This window comes from Oikopleura dioica, chromosome XSR (assembly GCF_907165135.1).
Source record: "Oikopleura dioica chromosome XSR, OKI2018_I68_1.0, whole genome shotgun sequence".
NCBI lineage: Eukaryota > Metazoa > Chordata > Appendicularia > Copelata > Oikopleuridae > Oikopleura > Oikopleura dioica.
In genome coordinates, this window is record NC_137294.1 from 2087888 (window position 1) to 2101623 (window position 13736).

The following is a 13736-nucleotide window of genomic DNA, read 5'->3' on the forward strand; positions in this document are numbered from 1 at the left end:
CTAAAGTGGCCACGGCGCTGGAAAGATACGCTCCTGGTTCAACTCAATTTAAGCGAACTGTCCTTGGCGTATTTTTGATACTTTCTTGTGTATATCTGGCTCAAGCGCTGTCGGAGTTGATCTCCAACGGGTCGCTTTACGAATAGTGAGCTGCTACCCGTTTCGAATTTTCACGCTCAAGTGAATCGATTTGAAAAAGCACTGGAAGGCGCCGGATCGTGATTCGATCGATTTCATTTCAATTTAATCAAAATTCGAAATTCCGAAAATTTCAACGCCGCAAAAACGATACAACCTTGCTAGACTCTCATAATGAGAACCTTTATCTTTGACCCCCCTATCATTCAAATTTTACGTCACCCTAACGCAACAAAAGTAGATTTAGGTAAAGCATCATTTTATTTAGCAGAAACAGGTGTCATAGGTTAAGTGTCTTGCGAAGATTCACTCCAATGTCTTTGATAGGATCGTCATATTTGCGTAAAAACATCGCTGGTACCAGTCCCTTCGATCCATTGTATCTAAACATATGTTATCCTTTACACTGGGGTAAAACGATTCTACCTGACAAGCCACCATCCATCAACATTCTCCTCAAGAACACTAACTATGCAATTTTCCTCCACGGATAGTTCTTTATCGTTTGTTGCTCGAAACTTCTCAGTTACCAGGTAGTCATTATTTTTGATGAAAGCTTTATTCTCTATGCCATTCTCAAGACTGAAATCTACACTCAGCTTTCAACAAATAAGAGTTAACGAACCCTTGAGAAGATTCAGTAGTCGACGTTCTTGACTCTTCGTGAATGTAGCTTGCAGGGACCCAGCCGCTTTCTCCAGTTTCGTAGTTTTCAACTAGCCACCATCCAGTTGGCTCGCGCATTATGACATTGAGACGATCCCCTTTGCTCAGCGATATTTCACCTTCTCCCCCGCTTGTATAATCCTCTTCAATCATGGTAAATACAAAGCTATGAAGATCTTTTACCAAGGACGTATGCTCCACTTTCTTCTATCGCTTCTATGTTTCCATAAATGTGGGCAAGCGATTTCCGAACAGTTTTGCGATAGTTTTCTGTTTCCATTACAGAATGGTCAATCATCATAAATGTCTGGTATTTTGATAGTCAAGTTTCTTTGGTTTAATTATGCCACGACAAAATATACGCTGCTCGATCATTTTAACCTCAATTTCCTGACAAGTCTCGTCGTCAGGTGTCTTTGCTAAATCGTACATTGAAATTCGTCGCGCAGAAAAGAAAAGCCTGACTGGACCGGATAGAAGAATTTCCGTGTAGTATTCAAGCAGCGAGAAGTATTCGCTTATTACAGGGACCAAATGAGTATATACAGTCAGGCGCATTTCGGAGCGAAATCGAAGTCGCTTTTTGATTTTGGTGCCCGAAGGATCGAGATCAGATCTGGCGTTTTTTGAAGCCATGTTTTCGATCAATGCGGTGAGTTCTCGTATTTGCTTTTCAAGGACTCTATATCATAAATCGAACACAATTCTATTGTCGTAATGAATTGGGGTCATGGAAGAGCCCTAAACTGTAACGATTTGTAAACCAACACTTCCGACTCGTCATTCCATGTAACCATTATCAAAAATAGATAGGTCTTCTTGGGCGTGAAACATTTTTGAATTCCAGATATGGAAAATGATTTCGGAAATCTTATAAAAATTTGATGCAAGTTTCAATGGAAGATAGAATATAACCTTGAAGGACGACCTAAGGACTTTGACGATGTTCCATATTTCGAGTCATTTACCAAGGAAATTCTGTCTTGGGTTTGTAAAGTAGTCAATTGTGCTTGAACCTCCCAAACATTAAGAATAAGAGCTAATTTAGATCATGAAATTAAATCATAAATGAAGTTTTTCTAACTGTTTTCAAGCGAAACTCCCATTCAAACTAAATACTATCTAATCTTAACGAACTTCAAACCAAACTCTTACAGATTTCTTCTGTCTCGTTGAATTCATCTCTTTGCTCGAACTATTCAAATCGAAGCGGTATTCTCTATTGTCTTTCGTACTTTTAGTCGTTAGACGATTTTTTTGTAATTGAGGCCTGATGAAAAGCCAAAAAAGATTCAAATTTGCGACGACACGTTTACGAGAGCTGAGTGAGCTCAAAACTAATTTCACTGCCTGAATTTTTTTATTGTACCCCAGTTAGGGGAAACAAAAAAACCGCAAGGTATATTGACTTGTGGTCATCCAGGAAATATCAGTTAGTAGTTGCAAGGTTACATCAGTATCTGCCAGTTGCTGAATACTAACTCGGCCCCTTTGATAAAAGCGCTGATTTACTGCATCTATTATTGCCATAAAATTCGGTTGTTTGATTTCCTTCCGAGCGCTGCGATTGATGAATAGTAACTTTCTTCCGACCTGCAATGTCAACAAAAGACAATCACTACAACCAGTGCTACTGGTTGGGGCGTAAATTCATTTTGTTTTTTTGGAACTTTATTTTAGAAAAATGTGGCTTACCAAGAAAATATTATTAATTTGACTAATTAACTAAGTGTAATTAGACTAATTGCAAAGAAAAGCAGGTGAAAGAGAGCCACAAATTTACGATAGTGGGGCAGTTGAAGATTACGGGAGGTGAGAATTAATATGTACAGTTTGATGAGGGAGTGTTTATATTGTTTCCATTGAGAAAAGGCACGCTTTGGATTTGACCTGAGAAGAGCGGCAATAGAATCGATTGACAGATTGGCGGATCTAGGCGCTATCTTCGGTTTCCGAATCGGCGCTGGAGTAGAGAATCTGCGTTCGTCGGGGACGATCCTCGTTCTCGGAGTCCGCCTCGTAAGTTGAGACGTCGCTGTCGGAGTCGAAGAAGAGACCCGACTTCTGGTTGAAATCCTGGAAAGAGTGATGAAATGATCTTTTCACATGAAAGGAACTTACGCGGACGCTGATGCTGTGCGCCTCGTCGGCAGTATCTGGGAGGCCAATCATGCCGTCTTAGAGTGTTATTTATCTAAGTTCTTGAAAGGTTATAAATTTTCTCACCTTCGTCGTTGAATTCGCTCATTTTCTGGCACTTCCATGGGCCTCTTTTGTCAGGTCTGTACGCTCGGAAACCAAGTTTGTTCAAGTGCTCGCGGCGGGTTCTCATCGTGGGCCAAGGATAGATCAGCTTCGTCTTACTTTTCTGCATCATGCTTTTAGCTTGCTTCCGTTGCTCAGGAAGAAGCGATGACTCGTCGACCAATTCCGCTGTCCATTCGTCTTCGCTCCCTTCCCAGTTGCACTGCAAAAGAAAGCAAAATTTCATTTTAGAGACATTTTTGTCTTACCCAGACACGCCAAGCCTTGATATTGGTTCCGCGGCCCCAAACGGGGTAGAAGCCGTCCAATTGCTAGAAAATAACGATTCAGAACCGAATTTGAAAAGTGAAGTTCTTACTTTGAGCGTGGCTCCAGTCTTCGCTTCTTCCGTTGCCTTGCGCTTCATACCGCGTCGGCCAAGAACTGGCTTTTCTTTCCGGGCGATGTTCGTTGTGCGTGGAGCTGGGGCGAGTCGCATCTTTTCCCAATTTCTTAAAAAGAAAAGTGTAAGCAAAATCAAGTTTACAGGCAGCAGTAATTGGGGATACGTTGGTCGCAGTATGGTTGTAGAAGAAATAAAGAAATAGTGGTACATGTTTAAAACTTAAAATGAAGAAGAAAGAAAAAATGCTAAGATTTGAAACTGAACTTTCAGGGAAAAGTTAGAATTATGTACAGAAAATGAGCAAACGCGCGAGTTTCATTGCTCTAGCGCAGAGATGACAGTTTCAAGCGCCAATCTTCCGTGGGGCGACAGAAGTCCCCAGATGTCCGAGGACCTGATTTGCGGAACAGAGCTCAAAGGAACAAAAGTAAGGGCTGTTGCTTCGTCGGTTTCGCTGCCTCCTTCTCTCCACGAAGCTTCAACTTTCTCTTTCGTCAGCGATGTCGTAATCTGTCAAAAAAATCGAGTTATAAAAAGGGTCATAAAATAGGGGCTAAAAAGTGGCTCTGAGGCTGTTGTTAAAACCTAATTTTCCTTTTTCCAATATAAAAAAAGGGAAAACGCGCCAATCACAGATGTTGAACAAAACCTACACGGAAATAGAAGTTTACTCTTCCAGCAAGCGTCCCCAATCGCGCCACAGCGTACAACCTGGGCTCTGACAGATCTTCCTTTGAAATGTTGAATTCGCAGTGCATTTCGTCCTTGAAAGAGTCGAAGAGCTCGTCTCTCACTTGCGACGGACAAGACGAATCGACTTTGCTTGGTTCTGCGTGGCCGCCAGGAGTGTCCAAAAGACCTGCGTGTTCGCCTACCCAGCTTGCTCGCTTGACGATGACGATGTAATTGTCTGATGTTATTAGCACGCCATTCACACTAGAATTAAATTAAATATCTATTTGTAAACAGAAAAATGAAAATGAAAAATGAAAATATCTCTACAAATAGCTGTAATCATTCCAATAAAATCAAATAAGTTGAGAAGCCGCTCGCGGCTTTGAGCTAACACAAAGGGAGCCGCTTTTTTCGCGGCTTTTCGAGAACAGTATTCGATAGATTTTCAGTTATACCTTCTGTCCGAAGCGGTTAAAATAAGCTTACCCAATGATATCGGCGAACATAGACCTAGTGCCACACTTCTTGATGTAATCAACGGATTCTGGATTTAGATTGGTGCCAACATGCTGTCTATAATCCGACACGCCGATGCCAAGCGTAATTTTGCTGTGCTGGGAAGTGCTCTGCGGGCGGTAGATATCAATACTCCTCTCTTGCGAGTCCAGAATCGAGCCCAGCCGGAATTTGCTTTTTGAATAGAGACGCGAGTTCGCAGCGCATTTTTCCGCCCAGACGCGTTCGACTATCTTCTCCAGCTCCTTGCTCGTCTCGTGATCGAATTCAGACGAGAGAAGGACATCCACTTGACTCTTCTCTAGCCCAGGCCATGGAGTTTGAAAGATTTGAAACGAATCGAACAGCGTCTCCATTTCGCAACTCATTCTTGAAAAGTACTAACTAGTTTTGTGATGTTTCTCTGTAAAAAATGGCCAAAATTCCAGCAGAATATGATTGAATATTTTAATGAAATTTTAAAGAAGAAAAGAAATTCGTAAAAAGAGGAAAATCGAGTTTGAATTTTGAACTTTTCGTCGTCTGGGCGAGGATCCCAGAACGGCGCCATTGGCTCTTTTTTCAGCGAAAAATCAAACAACGTACGAAAAATCGAACTACTCTTTGAAATTGCGGGAATCGTACTTCTCTAGAGAAATCTGATCGGGAAGTCCAATTCTTCATCGGGAGTGATAAAACAGTAACATTTTATTAACGACTCTTTTCCTGAGTTTCCTTTTAATAACATGCCTTTTGCTAATATTAATTATGGTGCGCACATGCCTACATATTTCGTATAACTTACCGTACTGCGTCGAAGAAATGATTTTATACAAAAATGTTATTTTATTTAGTAAAGTAATAGTTTATTACTAATGAAACAGGGTCATTTTATTGTTACCTAACTGTTGAATTAACATTTATATTTCCGATTTATGTGTATTAACGATTTCTTCCTTGATTTAAAATTTCAACAGAAGTTTCAATACAAGGTCATGTAAGTCGGTTGTTGTTTTGAAATAATGCGATTGCATCTAAAAATGCGCAAGGGCGACTTTGCTCTTCGCTCCCAATGTCCGTTAATTTTCTCTGCGAAAAAGCTGCACAGAGGCCGATTTACGAATTCATTTTATGAGGGCTCTTTTGTCCGCCGCCGTTTAGCGTGGATGAATTTATGTGTTTTGCATTTTTAAGAAAATAAAAGTGGCGAACGCGAATTTGAGAGAATTGCGAATACTGAGGAGTCGGACTGATGAGTGCCGCTGAGTCGGGCTCGGAGGATGACTCTCCCGGTGTCCTGCGCGAGCGGAATCTACAGTCGGGACTCTCAGGCAGACGACAACGGATGGGCATGCGCAGACGCGAGACCATTGGCACTTCTGCACCGAGCACTGAGAATGTTAAGAGGTAACGTTAACGCCAGAACTCTTACAGTAACTATGACGAATTTCTAACGATATTTGCTCGCAAACTCGAATTCTAACATCGTATCCTAACCCAGTGAAAACCTCCTTGAAGGGGTAAACCAATATCGAAGCGAAATCGGTGAAAACCAGATTGAAAACGCAGCGCAATTCGGCGCTGGAAAAAACGACTCGCCACCAGTAGACGAGATATGATCTCGAAACTCTCTGCCCCGAGCATTCTAACCGTTGAGTACGTTGAAAACTCATTTCAAACCTCATCGCCATTTACCATCGTCAATGGTCCATCGACATTTTTCATCTTTGAAGTTTTCTCTTCACGGAATCATTATTTTGTTTCAGAAATCGGCACCCTGCAGAATTGGTCTTTCGCGAATTGATAACGACAGAGGAGACGTATGTACAGCGGCTAAATGCGTACAGAGAAGTGCGTCAGCGACTGGAGCAGAGGCTCCGGCACCTCAAGAGTGACGTGAAGCGACAAGTCGAGCAGGCGCTCGATCCTCCGGGCTTGGAAGCGATCATGCGTCTTCACAGGTAAATCGACGATTCTTGTCGCATCTCGATTCTACTATGACTTCAGAGATGAGATTCTACCTCAACTGAAGCGACGATATAACATGAATGGCGAGCTGTGCTTTGGAGATATCTTTTCGTCGAAATTTATTGCGCCTTTCTTCAAAATCTATGCGGAGTTTCTTTCGCAGAAAGAATTAATCGACATGGAAATCCATAAACTGCGAAAGAACACACTCATCGGGCCACATGTAAATAGCATCGAGCAAAGAGACATTCCAGGAACGTGAAAAAAAGACTTCAATCAATAGAAATTTGCTTGAAAAGTTTATTTTTTACACGAAGTTAGAACTGCTCAATGGTCTGAAAATAGGCTTAAATGTGCTTCTTCTGGAGCCGGTGCAGAGAATACCAAGGTTTGCTCTCTTCTACGCTGACTGATAATTTATTGTTTCTTTGGTAGATATGAGCTGTTGCTGCGCGATTATATTAAACGACTGGACAAAGATCACGTGGATTTACCCGCTGCGATCGAGGCCGAGAAACTCGTTCAAGAAGCTAATGTCTCTAATAATAAGAAAAAGGCAATGGCCGAGAAACGCGGCTATCTGGCGAAACTAGCGAAAGATATTTCCGGACTGGGGCCGCTAGTCGATGGTAGACGGAATCTTATTTATCATGAATCTACTTATAAACTCAGTAAGACAGCTTTTTTATTGATCAAATAGTTAAAATATTATTAAGAACAAAAATCGTATACGCCAAAGAGAGCCGATATTCTCATACTCAACGATGTGGTGGTCATTTGCGCCGAACGCAACATCAGTAAAGGTATGGAAGTGAAGGCGAAACTGCCGCTGGAAACGCTCTACGTCGAGAAGCTAGACATGCCCGTCCAGGTGGGCAAGAACTCGAACGATTATCGAAATGTGAAGGGTCTGCGACTGTCGTCTATCAAGGAAACTGTTGGTATGAGACAAATCGATTTTCGAACGATTGAGTACTTTCAATTTAGATCTTGTCGAATGTCCACTCAAAGATCACTCCGGCCATTTGTCGTCCACGCGCTCCTCCGTCGAGAAGATTTATTCGATCCTCATTTCCGTCATTCGCGAATTACAGGAGAGTCTCTTGACGCTGAAGCGAGGAGATGATCATCCTGTTCTTGAGCTGCCAGAGAATGACGATGAGCCGGTTAAATTTCCGCCTATTCGATTGGGTTCAAGAGCGCCGAGACTGATGCGCGAATCTGATGTTTCTGCGTGCATGATGTGCACCCGTGGAAATCGATCAAGGGGCTTCAGGAAGGGCTTTTCAAAAAAATGATGTTTTGATTTGTAAAAGAGAGGACATTTACATTGACGAGAAATATCGAGTTTGGAAAGCCTAATTTCAGCAGTGGTTCAAGCTTGATTCATTGTAGAATTTGCGGGCGCTTGGTTTGTTCCTCCTGTCTTGTCACCGGGCATGCCCCGCTTCAAGTGGATTTCCTTGATGTCAAGGACTCGAAAGACCTTCACGTCTGCAAACTGTGTATACGAAACTCAGAAGACAACTCCGTGGATTCCCATTTTTCCCACTATCCAATGGTAATTACTTGTAAACGTTCTGATTTTCAAGCAAAAGTGTTAAGCACTTTGACGACTACTGGAGACAAATTTCTGGCTCAGCGCAAGGCTACTTGAAGGTGCTGATCCCAGAGAAGGGGATCTTTGGCTCTGAGTACAGCAAGGCGTGGTGTGCAATCCTCACGGATTGGAATGTGGGCCAGTCGCTCAAAGTCATTGTCAAAAGAGCGCCTTGTTACGGTTCAATAATTATCTCCGTCGCACTTGAATATTACACAGCTATAGATAAAATTCATTCTTGAACCTATTTGAAGTGATACGGAAAACTTGTTCGAAGCAGACTTGAACAGTTCCTTCACATTTGATCGACTAGTTGCTGACAATCAGCGCCAGTGGCTTCTGTCGAACGGACATCTGCGGATTCGTCTCCTCCTCGAAGAGGACCACTTGCGCGACGACTGGGTCACTGCTTTCAGATTTGCGATCCAAAGTAAGAAGCCTCTCTTTTCTTCAAAAATAATATCATTCTTTCTAGTGGCAGGTGATGCCTTCCCCGGTAAAACCGCACCGAGCCAACATGCTTTGCCTCATGATCGTATTCTCCTTCGCGATGGCACCAAGGAACTGCTCCCTTAAATTCCCTGACAAAGAAATTTCCCTTGCCATTGATTTTTGACCATTCTAAGTATCGACCCTTTATTTTCTTCAGATAATAAGATATGACGAGATTTATTAGAGAAAGTAAGACTATGAGTCGATTTTTTTATTTGGCAAAATTTGTATTTTGCATGTAATAGTTTTTTCCCCTTTGCTACTAATCTGGAATGATAGGAAACTAAAAACACTTGCTAACAAATGTTATTACCGTTCGTTACTGGAATTATATTGAATTAAACTGATAGAGCCACTTTGTGAAGAGCACGCGTCAGAGCTTGGATCGATCTCGCGAGGCACGCTCTAACCGAGAAAAACGGGTTCGTAGCCTTCAACCAACAGATCTATACAAGGTGGGTTGAAAATTCTCGCGAAATTTTCAACCATTGTGATTTCAAACCTCTTTCTTTCCATTCGTTTCAAACGCTTAATTTCAGTACACAAAGGATCAAATATCGGGCCCGCTTTCTGCTTTCTTCCAAAGCTCAAACACCTCCAGTCAGCTGCACCAAGCGCCTCCACGGGCGAGTCGAATCTCGCGCTCACACTCACTTCGTTCAAGCACCAAAACAGACCTTATCTCTGACGTAATAGGAGCATCAACGAACTTGGTCATAAACTTCTTCTTTAGCCGATGTCTATTCCTGATCACTTCGTCCACGGCTCTCCTCATTCTTCCCCAGTCAAAGCCCACTTGTCACACTTGAATCCCTCACTAAGGTACTCTTGCTCAAAACCCATTTCATATAATGAATGATTATAGCCACAAAGTATCCACAGGAAGCCTGGATGACATCTATTTATGCAAGAAAACAGAGCAGGCAGCGCCGGATTCTTTCAAGCGCAACGAAAAAGAGCGCTTCTCAGCGCGCTTCAAACTTGGCTCACGGCTCAAGGTAAAAACCGATCGTCCTTGATTTTGTAACTAATATTTGTTATTCCATTCAGAATCTTGTTCGCACGAACAAATAGCGCAAAGACGAAAAAATCGCTGCATCGCCGAATGAAAACGTCCCTTCACCTCTTGTTCACTTCTTCACATTTTTAAATTAAAATAAAAATATCACTCTTCGTATCAGTGCAAAGATAACGTAAAACATTCTCAAACACTTCCATTCAATTTTGACAATGCCCTTCGCTCAAATCCACCTTCCGTGCAGTTCCAATCAAAGTTCGTTCTTTCGCTTCTTGACAATCGTGTAATACGTAACTTTGTAAATACAGACATTTGTTAAGAAAGACAGACACAAGTTACAAACTTCTAACGAAAATAAAATCACCAGCAATACTTGTATTATACTAGAGCATCTGGTATGCTCAATTTATCATTTTTTTCGAGCAAAAATTTGAGATTTCCGCAAAATAGAGATTGCCAAACTGAATCGTTGTTGATTTTGTGAGTTTTTTTCAATTTTTCTTGCATTTTTTATACAACTAAAGCATCTAATTTTATACGCTGTTTTTCAACATTATTATCTGCCGCTTCTACAAGAACCAATTCATTTTCTTTCCTCTTCACAATCGTTTCAAATGCTAAAAATGCAGTCACCAGTGCCTCCAAAATTATAATTTCGAATTCAATTCGTATGCAGTGTATATTCACGTACTGTGTGTTATTATGTATCTTATAACTTGCGCTGTGTTGTCACTTTCGCGAAAGCAAAAGGAGAAAAAACACTGTCTTGTAGTCTATTTTGGGGAGTGCGCGCCCCGCGTTTCTAGAACACGATCAATCCCATTCCGTTATTATTGCACCAAGTCAGTCAAATACACTCGGTTATACACGCAACACGCAAGTTTCAATTATGTCCTACCGGCACGGTTACGGCTACGACTACGATTACGACTGGCAGCGCCAACGAGCGCGAGCGTCGTGCAGCGACTCGTGCTTCTCAGTCCTTCCCCAAGCGCGTCTGGTCATCCTTCTCCCTCGATAATCTCCCGAATCAATACCACTGTAATATTTTAAGAAGGAGAGGAGGGAGCGTAATCCATGAAAAAGCGATGGAGTACCTAAAGGATAAGCCCCTCAACGAGAAGCAACTGGTAAGTGTCAAGAAACACAAGTACCGCGCAGAAGGCATCACCTACTTAGAGGAATATCTCCAGGAAAGGTTCGACTTTGTCAAAAAACAAAGATTCTACTTCTGGAAATGACTTTTGTAGTATCGGGTTTTTAATACTGGGAGAGGAATCGAAAGTCATTCTTCGCAAGAAAAGCACTTGAAACAGAAGTAAAATGACTTTTATATCAATAGAACTTTTTCTTTTAATTTTCCAGTGACAACGCAATTTTAGACGGTATTTCAAGGGAAATTCCAATTAGAAAATATTTCCCCTTTGGGTTTATGAAAGAGCATCTCATGAAAAGAACTGGCTAACTTTGCGTTGTCATTGGGAGCGAGAAGGAATGCTTTTTTGCATTTATCAACCTCGACGAAGCCATTTTGGAATGCGATCGTTCCTCATGTTCCACGCTGGATCGCACCCAACTTGATCACCCTCGTTGGACTGCTTCTCAACGCCTTGTCACTTTCGTGGCTGCTTTTTGAGCGTCTTTACTACGGCCGGGGATCGTTTAGTACCTACATCTACTGCGGGGTCTCTTTGTTCATCTACCAGGTAGATATAAACAGCAAAATCGGCAGCGTTCGTTTATGCTCTTAGACCTTGGACTCTATCGATGGAAAACACGCGCGAAACATCGGCGTTGCGAATCCACTCGGTGAACTTTTGACCACGGCTGTGACTCCATCTCCACCATTTTCCTTTCTCTTTCCATCGGTGTGATGCTTGGTGCGCACATTACTGAAGTATGCCATAAGCTCATTAGAACCCCCTTTTTATTGATATTTTAGCCATTTTACTTTTGTGCTGGTGTTATTCTTGCTTCGCATTTTTTCTACTGCAGCCACTGGGTTGCCTATGTCACTGGAGCTCTTCATTTCGGTAGAATAGACGTTATCGAAGCCCATTATGCATGTAAGCGAAAATACATGCACCGGGCAGCAGAGCGTTAAATTATTTTCTCTAGGCATCTTTTCGTACTTTTTCACGGCTTTTGTTGGCGAAGAATTCTGGGACAATGTCTACGTCTTGGACTACCCTGTTCGATGGGCATACTACGCCGTTTTGAGTACATTTACTATCTGTTTTCTGATTCATTTATATTTTCCATAGTCGGTGGCCTTGCAGGCGTCACGCCTAGATACTGCGACTTGTGCACTACTGCTGGCAGCGGAATGAACGGCTCAACATGTGCGAACACATCCATCCTCTCCCCCAGCGGCCCCGTTTTCTGCGTCCTCACCCTCGGCGTCCAAGTCATCTACCGCTCTGGACTCTACAAAAGGCAAGCTCCAAATACCACGCTTCTTTTAACAATTAACTTTAGAGAGCCGATACTGTCCGCCCTGATCGTCGCCCTCGCTATTGCCAAAATTACGAACAAGCTGATCGTCGCAACTATCACCAAAAAAGATCTCTGCCTTTGGGATCCGATTTTGGTCGCTCTCATCGTCTTGTTCATGAACCAGTACTGGTACGCAATAATTCCTGAAGTTCCCCTCCTGTACCTCGGAGTCGCCTACTCCATCTTCAATCTCGCCACTTATTTAAATAGGAACTTGGTCGAATTACCTTTTAAATTTTTTGTTAAAATTGAAGAATTACGGATTGGTTTACGAATAATTTCAATATAATATAAAACTAACATGAGCCTATATTCGACCATGCCCAAAGCACTTACCACCAGATTGCCGATTGTTTGGACGTTAACATCTTGACGGTCAAGGAAAAGTCCAAGAAACAATGAACGCAATACGGAAACTACTTGATCGTCGTATGTTCTTCATCGTTCTCTTCAATGAAAAAATAGTCTTTGCAATTATCTGATTTTCTCTATTTCTATGTCTCTGTTGTAGAAAGAGACAAATTCAGCTCTCTTTCTAATATTCTTCGTGACTCCTTCAAAACATGAATAAATATATTTAATTCGGAATTCTAACCCTGCGTCGCTATTTTCTTTTCAATTATGCAATCATGGAAGATAATGTTAGGAAACTATTTATTTCTTACGGGAGACATAGAAAATAGTACGGTTCAGTATAAGAAAGGTATAGTGTTGAAGTAGGAAGAAAGAGAATCTATGGTGAAAGATGACAGTGGGCGCAGACACATATAGATAGTAAAAGGTCCTCTCGGAGTTTCTTGGCGTTCTTCTTATTCGTCGTTACAATCGTCTTCTTGCTCTGCATTCATCCTTTTTAGCAATTCGTTGGATGATCGTCGACTTTCGACCATCGCCTCCGCTTTTTCCAAGTCAAAAGTAAAGACATCTTCATTGATTGGAGTGAGAAGAACATGACAGTAGGCGTTGCGAATTGTAACATGAGGACCACTGAAGAAAAGCTTGTACATCACCTTCGTAGCTGTGTCCGTGCCAATAGTAAAAGGGGTGTCATTTGGTCGTTGCAGCATCACCATTCTTCTTACGTTGACGAGCTCGTCGATCCGAGTGAGTTGATGCTCGTCTTTCTCGCAAAACACATGAGGAGTTGGGCCAACGTCGAAATCTGTCCAGTAGGAGTCTTCCAGCTTGATTGATTCTCCGCCGTAAATGTAGGATAGCCAAAATAGGCATTCAGTGTGGTCAGGGCCGGCGAGCTGCTTTGGAAATGAATAACCGCAGGAGAGGTGGACTTCATACTTGCCTTTGTCGGAAATCATCCTCAGTTGAAAGTCAGGATGGCCTAGGACTCGAGTGAATTTGACGATTGCAATGTCTTTCATTTTTTTCTTTTACGATTATTTCGGAATTCATGCCAGATTATATCCGTAGTAAACCCGAAAGATGGCGCAACATGCGAGGAGTAATCAGCGGGGGATAGACGCTATCTCACAAGACAGGTGATTATCTCCGCCATCAAATTTCGTACATCCGCTAAGAAG

The 13736-nt window shown here is 42.1% G+C and overlaps 6 protein-coding genes and 1 long non-coding RNA gene across 8 annotated transcripts in view; 3 read left to right on the forward strand and 4 right to left on the reverse strand.

The window, feature by feature from the left end:
* The window catches only part of LOC145706879 (uncharacterized), a 30455-nt gene that overhangs the window by 14318 nt on the left and 2401 nt on the right, over positions 1–13736 (reverse strand). The window lies entirely within an intron of this gene.
* On the reverse strand, positions 387–1468 carry LOC145708497 (NADPH oxidase organizer 1-like). Its single transcript, XM_081786176.1, has 4 exons — positions 988–1468; positions 764–947; positions 565–720; positions 387–521 (listed from the first exon to the last, which is right to left on the reverse strand). The coding sequence occupies exons 1-4, from the start codon at positions 1103–1105 to the stop codon at positions 419–421; spliced, it is 561 nt and encodes a 186-aa protein (XP_081642302.1). The 5' UTR covers positions 1106–1468; the 3' UTR covers positions 387–418.
* On the reverse strand, positions 2464–3565 carry LOC145708586 (uncharacterized). The gene is made up of 5 exons (XM_081786274.1): positions 3428–3565; positions 3318–3380; positions 3031–3271; positions 2926–2981; positions 2464–2880 (listed from the first exon to the last, which is right to left on the reverse strand). Exons 1-5 carry the CDS (start codon positions 3545–3547, stop codon positions 2737–2739), a joined length of 624 nt encoding a protein of 207 aa, XP_081642400.1. The 5' UTR covers positions 3548–3565; the 3' UTR covers positions 2464–2736.
* LOC145708587 (uridine diphosphate glucose pyrophosphatase NUDT22-like) lies at positions 3586–5044 on the reverse strand. Its single transcript, XM_081786275.1, has 3 exons — positions 4616–5044; positions 4108–4390; positions 3586–3964 (listed from the first exon to the last, which is right to left on the reverse strand). The coding sequence occupies exons 1-3, from the start codon at positions 5011–5013 to the stop codon at positions 3770–3772; spliced, it is 876 nt and encodes a 291-aa protein (XP_081642401.1). The 5' UTR covers positions 5014–5044; the 3' UTR covers positions 3586–3769.
* LOC145708740 (FYVE, RhoGEF and PH domain-containing protein 3-like) lies at positions 5744–7890 on the forward strand. Its single transcript, XM_081786437.1, has 7 exons — positions 5744–6031; positions 6391–6585; positions 6632–6844; positions 6912–6980; positions 7028–7263; positions 7309–7533; positions 7580–7890. Exons 1-7 carry the CDS (start codon positions 5877–5879, stop codon positions 7888–7890), a joined length of 1404 nt encoding a protein of 467 aa, XP_081642563.1. The 5' UTR covers positions 5744–5876.
* Positions 8445–9861, forward strand: LOC145706884 (uncharacterized). Its single transcript, XR_014134714.1, has 6 exons — positions 8445–8622; positions 8668–9106; positions 9224–9373; positions 9418–9506; positions 9550–9682; positions 9735–9861. It is a non-coding gene; the product is annotated as an uncharacterized LOC145706884 (long non-coding RNA).
* Positions 10728–12786, forward strand: LOC145706878 (choline/ethanolaminephosphotransferase 1-like). The gene is given in 9 exon segments (XM_081784335.1): positions 10728–10893; positions 11227–11408; positions 11454–11514; positions 11517–11599; positions 11645–11768; positions 11821–11922; positions 11967–12138; positions 12181–12411; positions 12531–12786. Coding segments are annotated over 9 exon segments (1128 nt in total). The 5' UTR covers positions 10728–10790; the 3' UTR covers positions 12601–12786.

What these genes read in the sequence shown, in the direction of transcription:
- LOC145708587 (XM_081786275.1), bottom strand. Translation starts at nt 5,013, where the DNA reads ATGAGTTGCGAAATGGAGACGCTGTTCGATTCGTTTCAAATCTTTCAA. An exon ending in ATGTTCGCCGATATCATTGG is followed by an intron (nt 4,391 to 4,615) that starts GTAAGCTTATTT and finishes ATTTAATTCTAG; the next exon opens with TGTGAATGGCGTGCTAATAA. An exon ending in GAGTAAACTTCTATTTCCGT is followed by an intron (nt 3,965 to 4,107) that starts GTAGGTTTTGTT and finishes TTTTTTTGACAG; the next exon opens with ATTACGACATCGCTGACGAA.
- LOC145708740 (XM_081786437.1), top strand. Translation starts at nt 5,877, where the DNA reads ATGAGTGCCGCTGAGTCGGGCTCGGAGGATGACTCTCCCGGTGTCCTG. An exon ending in TGAATCTACTTATAAACTCA is followed by an intron (nt 7,264 to 7,308) that starts GTAAGACAGCTT and finishes AATATTATTAAG; the next exon opens with AACAAAAATCGTATACGCCA. An exon ending in GTCTATCAAGGAAACTGTTG is followed by an intron (nt 7,534 to 7,579) that starts GTATGAGACAAA and finishes CTTTCAATTTAG; the next exon opens with ATCTTGTCGAATGTCCACTC.
- LOC145708586 (XM_081786274.1), bottom strand. Translation starts at nt 3,547, where the DNA reads ATGCGACTCGCCCCAGCTCCACGCACAACGAACATCGCCCGGAAAGAA. An exon ending in AGACTGGAGCCACGCTCAAA is followed by an intron (nt 3,381 to 3,427) that starts GTAAGAACTTCA and finishes GTTATTTTCTAG; the next exon opens with CAATTGGACGGCTTCTACCC. An exon ending in TCAAGGCTTGGCGTGTCTGG is followed by an intron (nt 3,272 to 3,317) that starts GTAAGACAAAAA and finishes TTTCTTTTGCAG; the next exon opens with TGCAACTGGGAAGGGAGCGA.
- LOC145708497 (XM_081786176.1), bottom strand. Translation starts at nt 1,105, where the DNA reads ATGATGATTGACCATTCTGTAATGGAAACAGAAAACTATCGCAAAACT. An exon ending in AAGTGGAGCATACGTCCTTG is followed by an intron (nt 948 to 987) that starts GTAAAAGATCTT and finishes CCATGATTGAAG; the next exon opens with AGGATTATACAAGCGGGGGA. An exon ending in ACTACTGAATCTTCTCAAGG is followed by an intron (nt 721 to 763) that starts GTTCGTTAACTC and finishes TGTAGATTTCAG; the next exon opens with TCTTGAGAATGGCATAGAGA.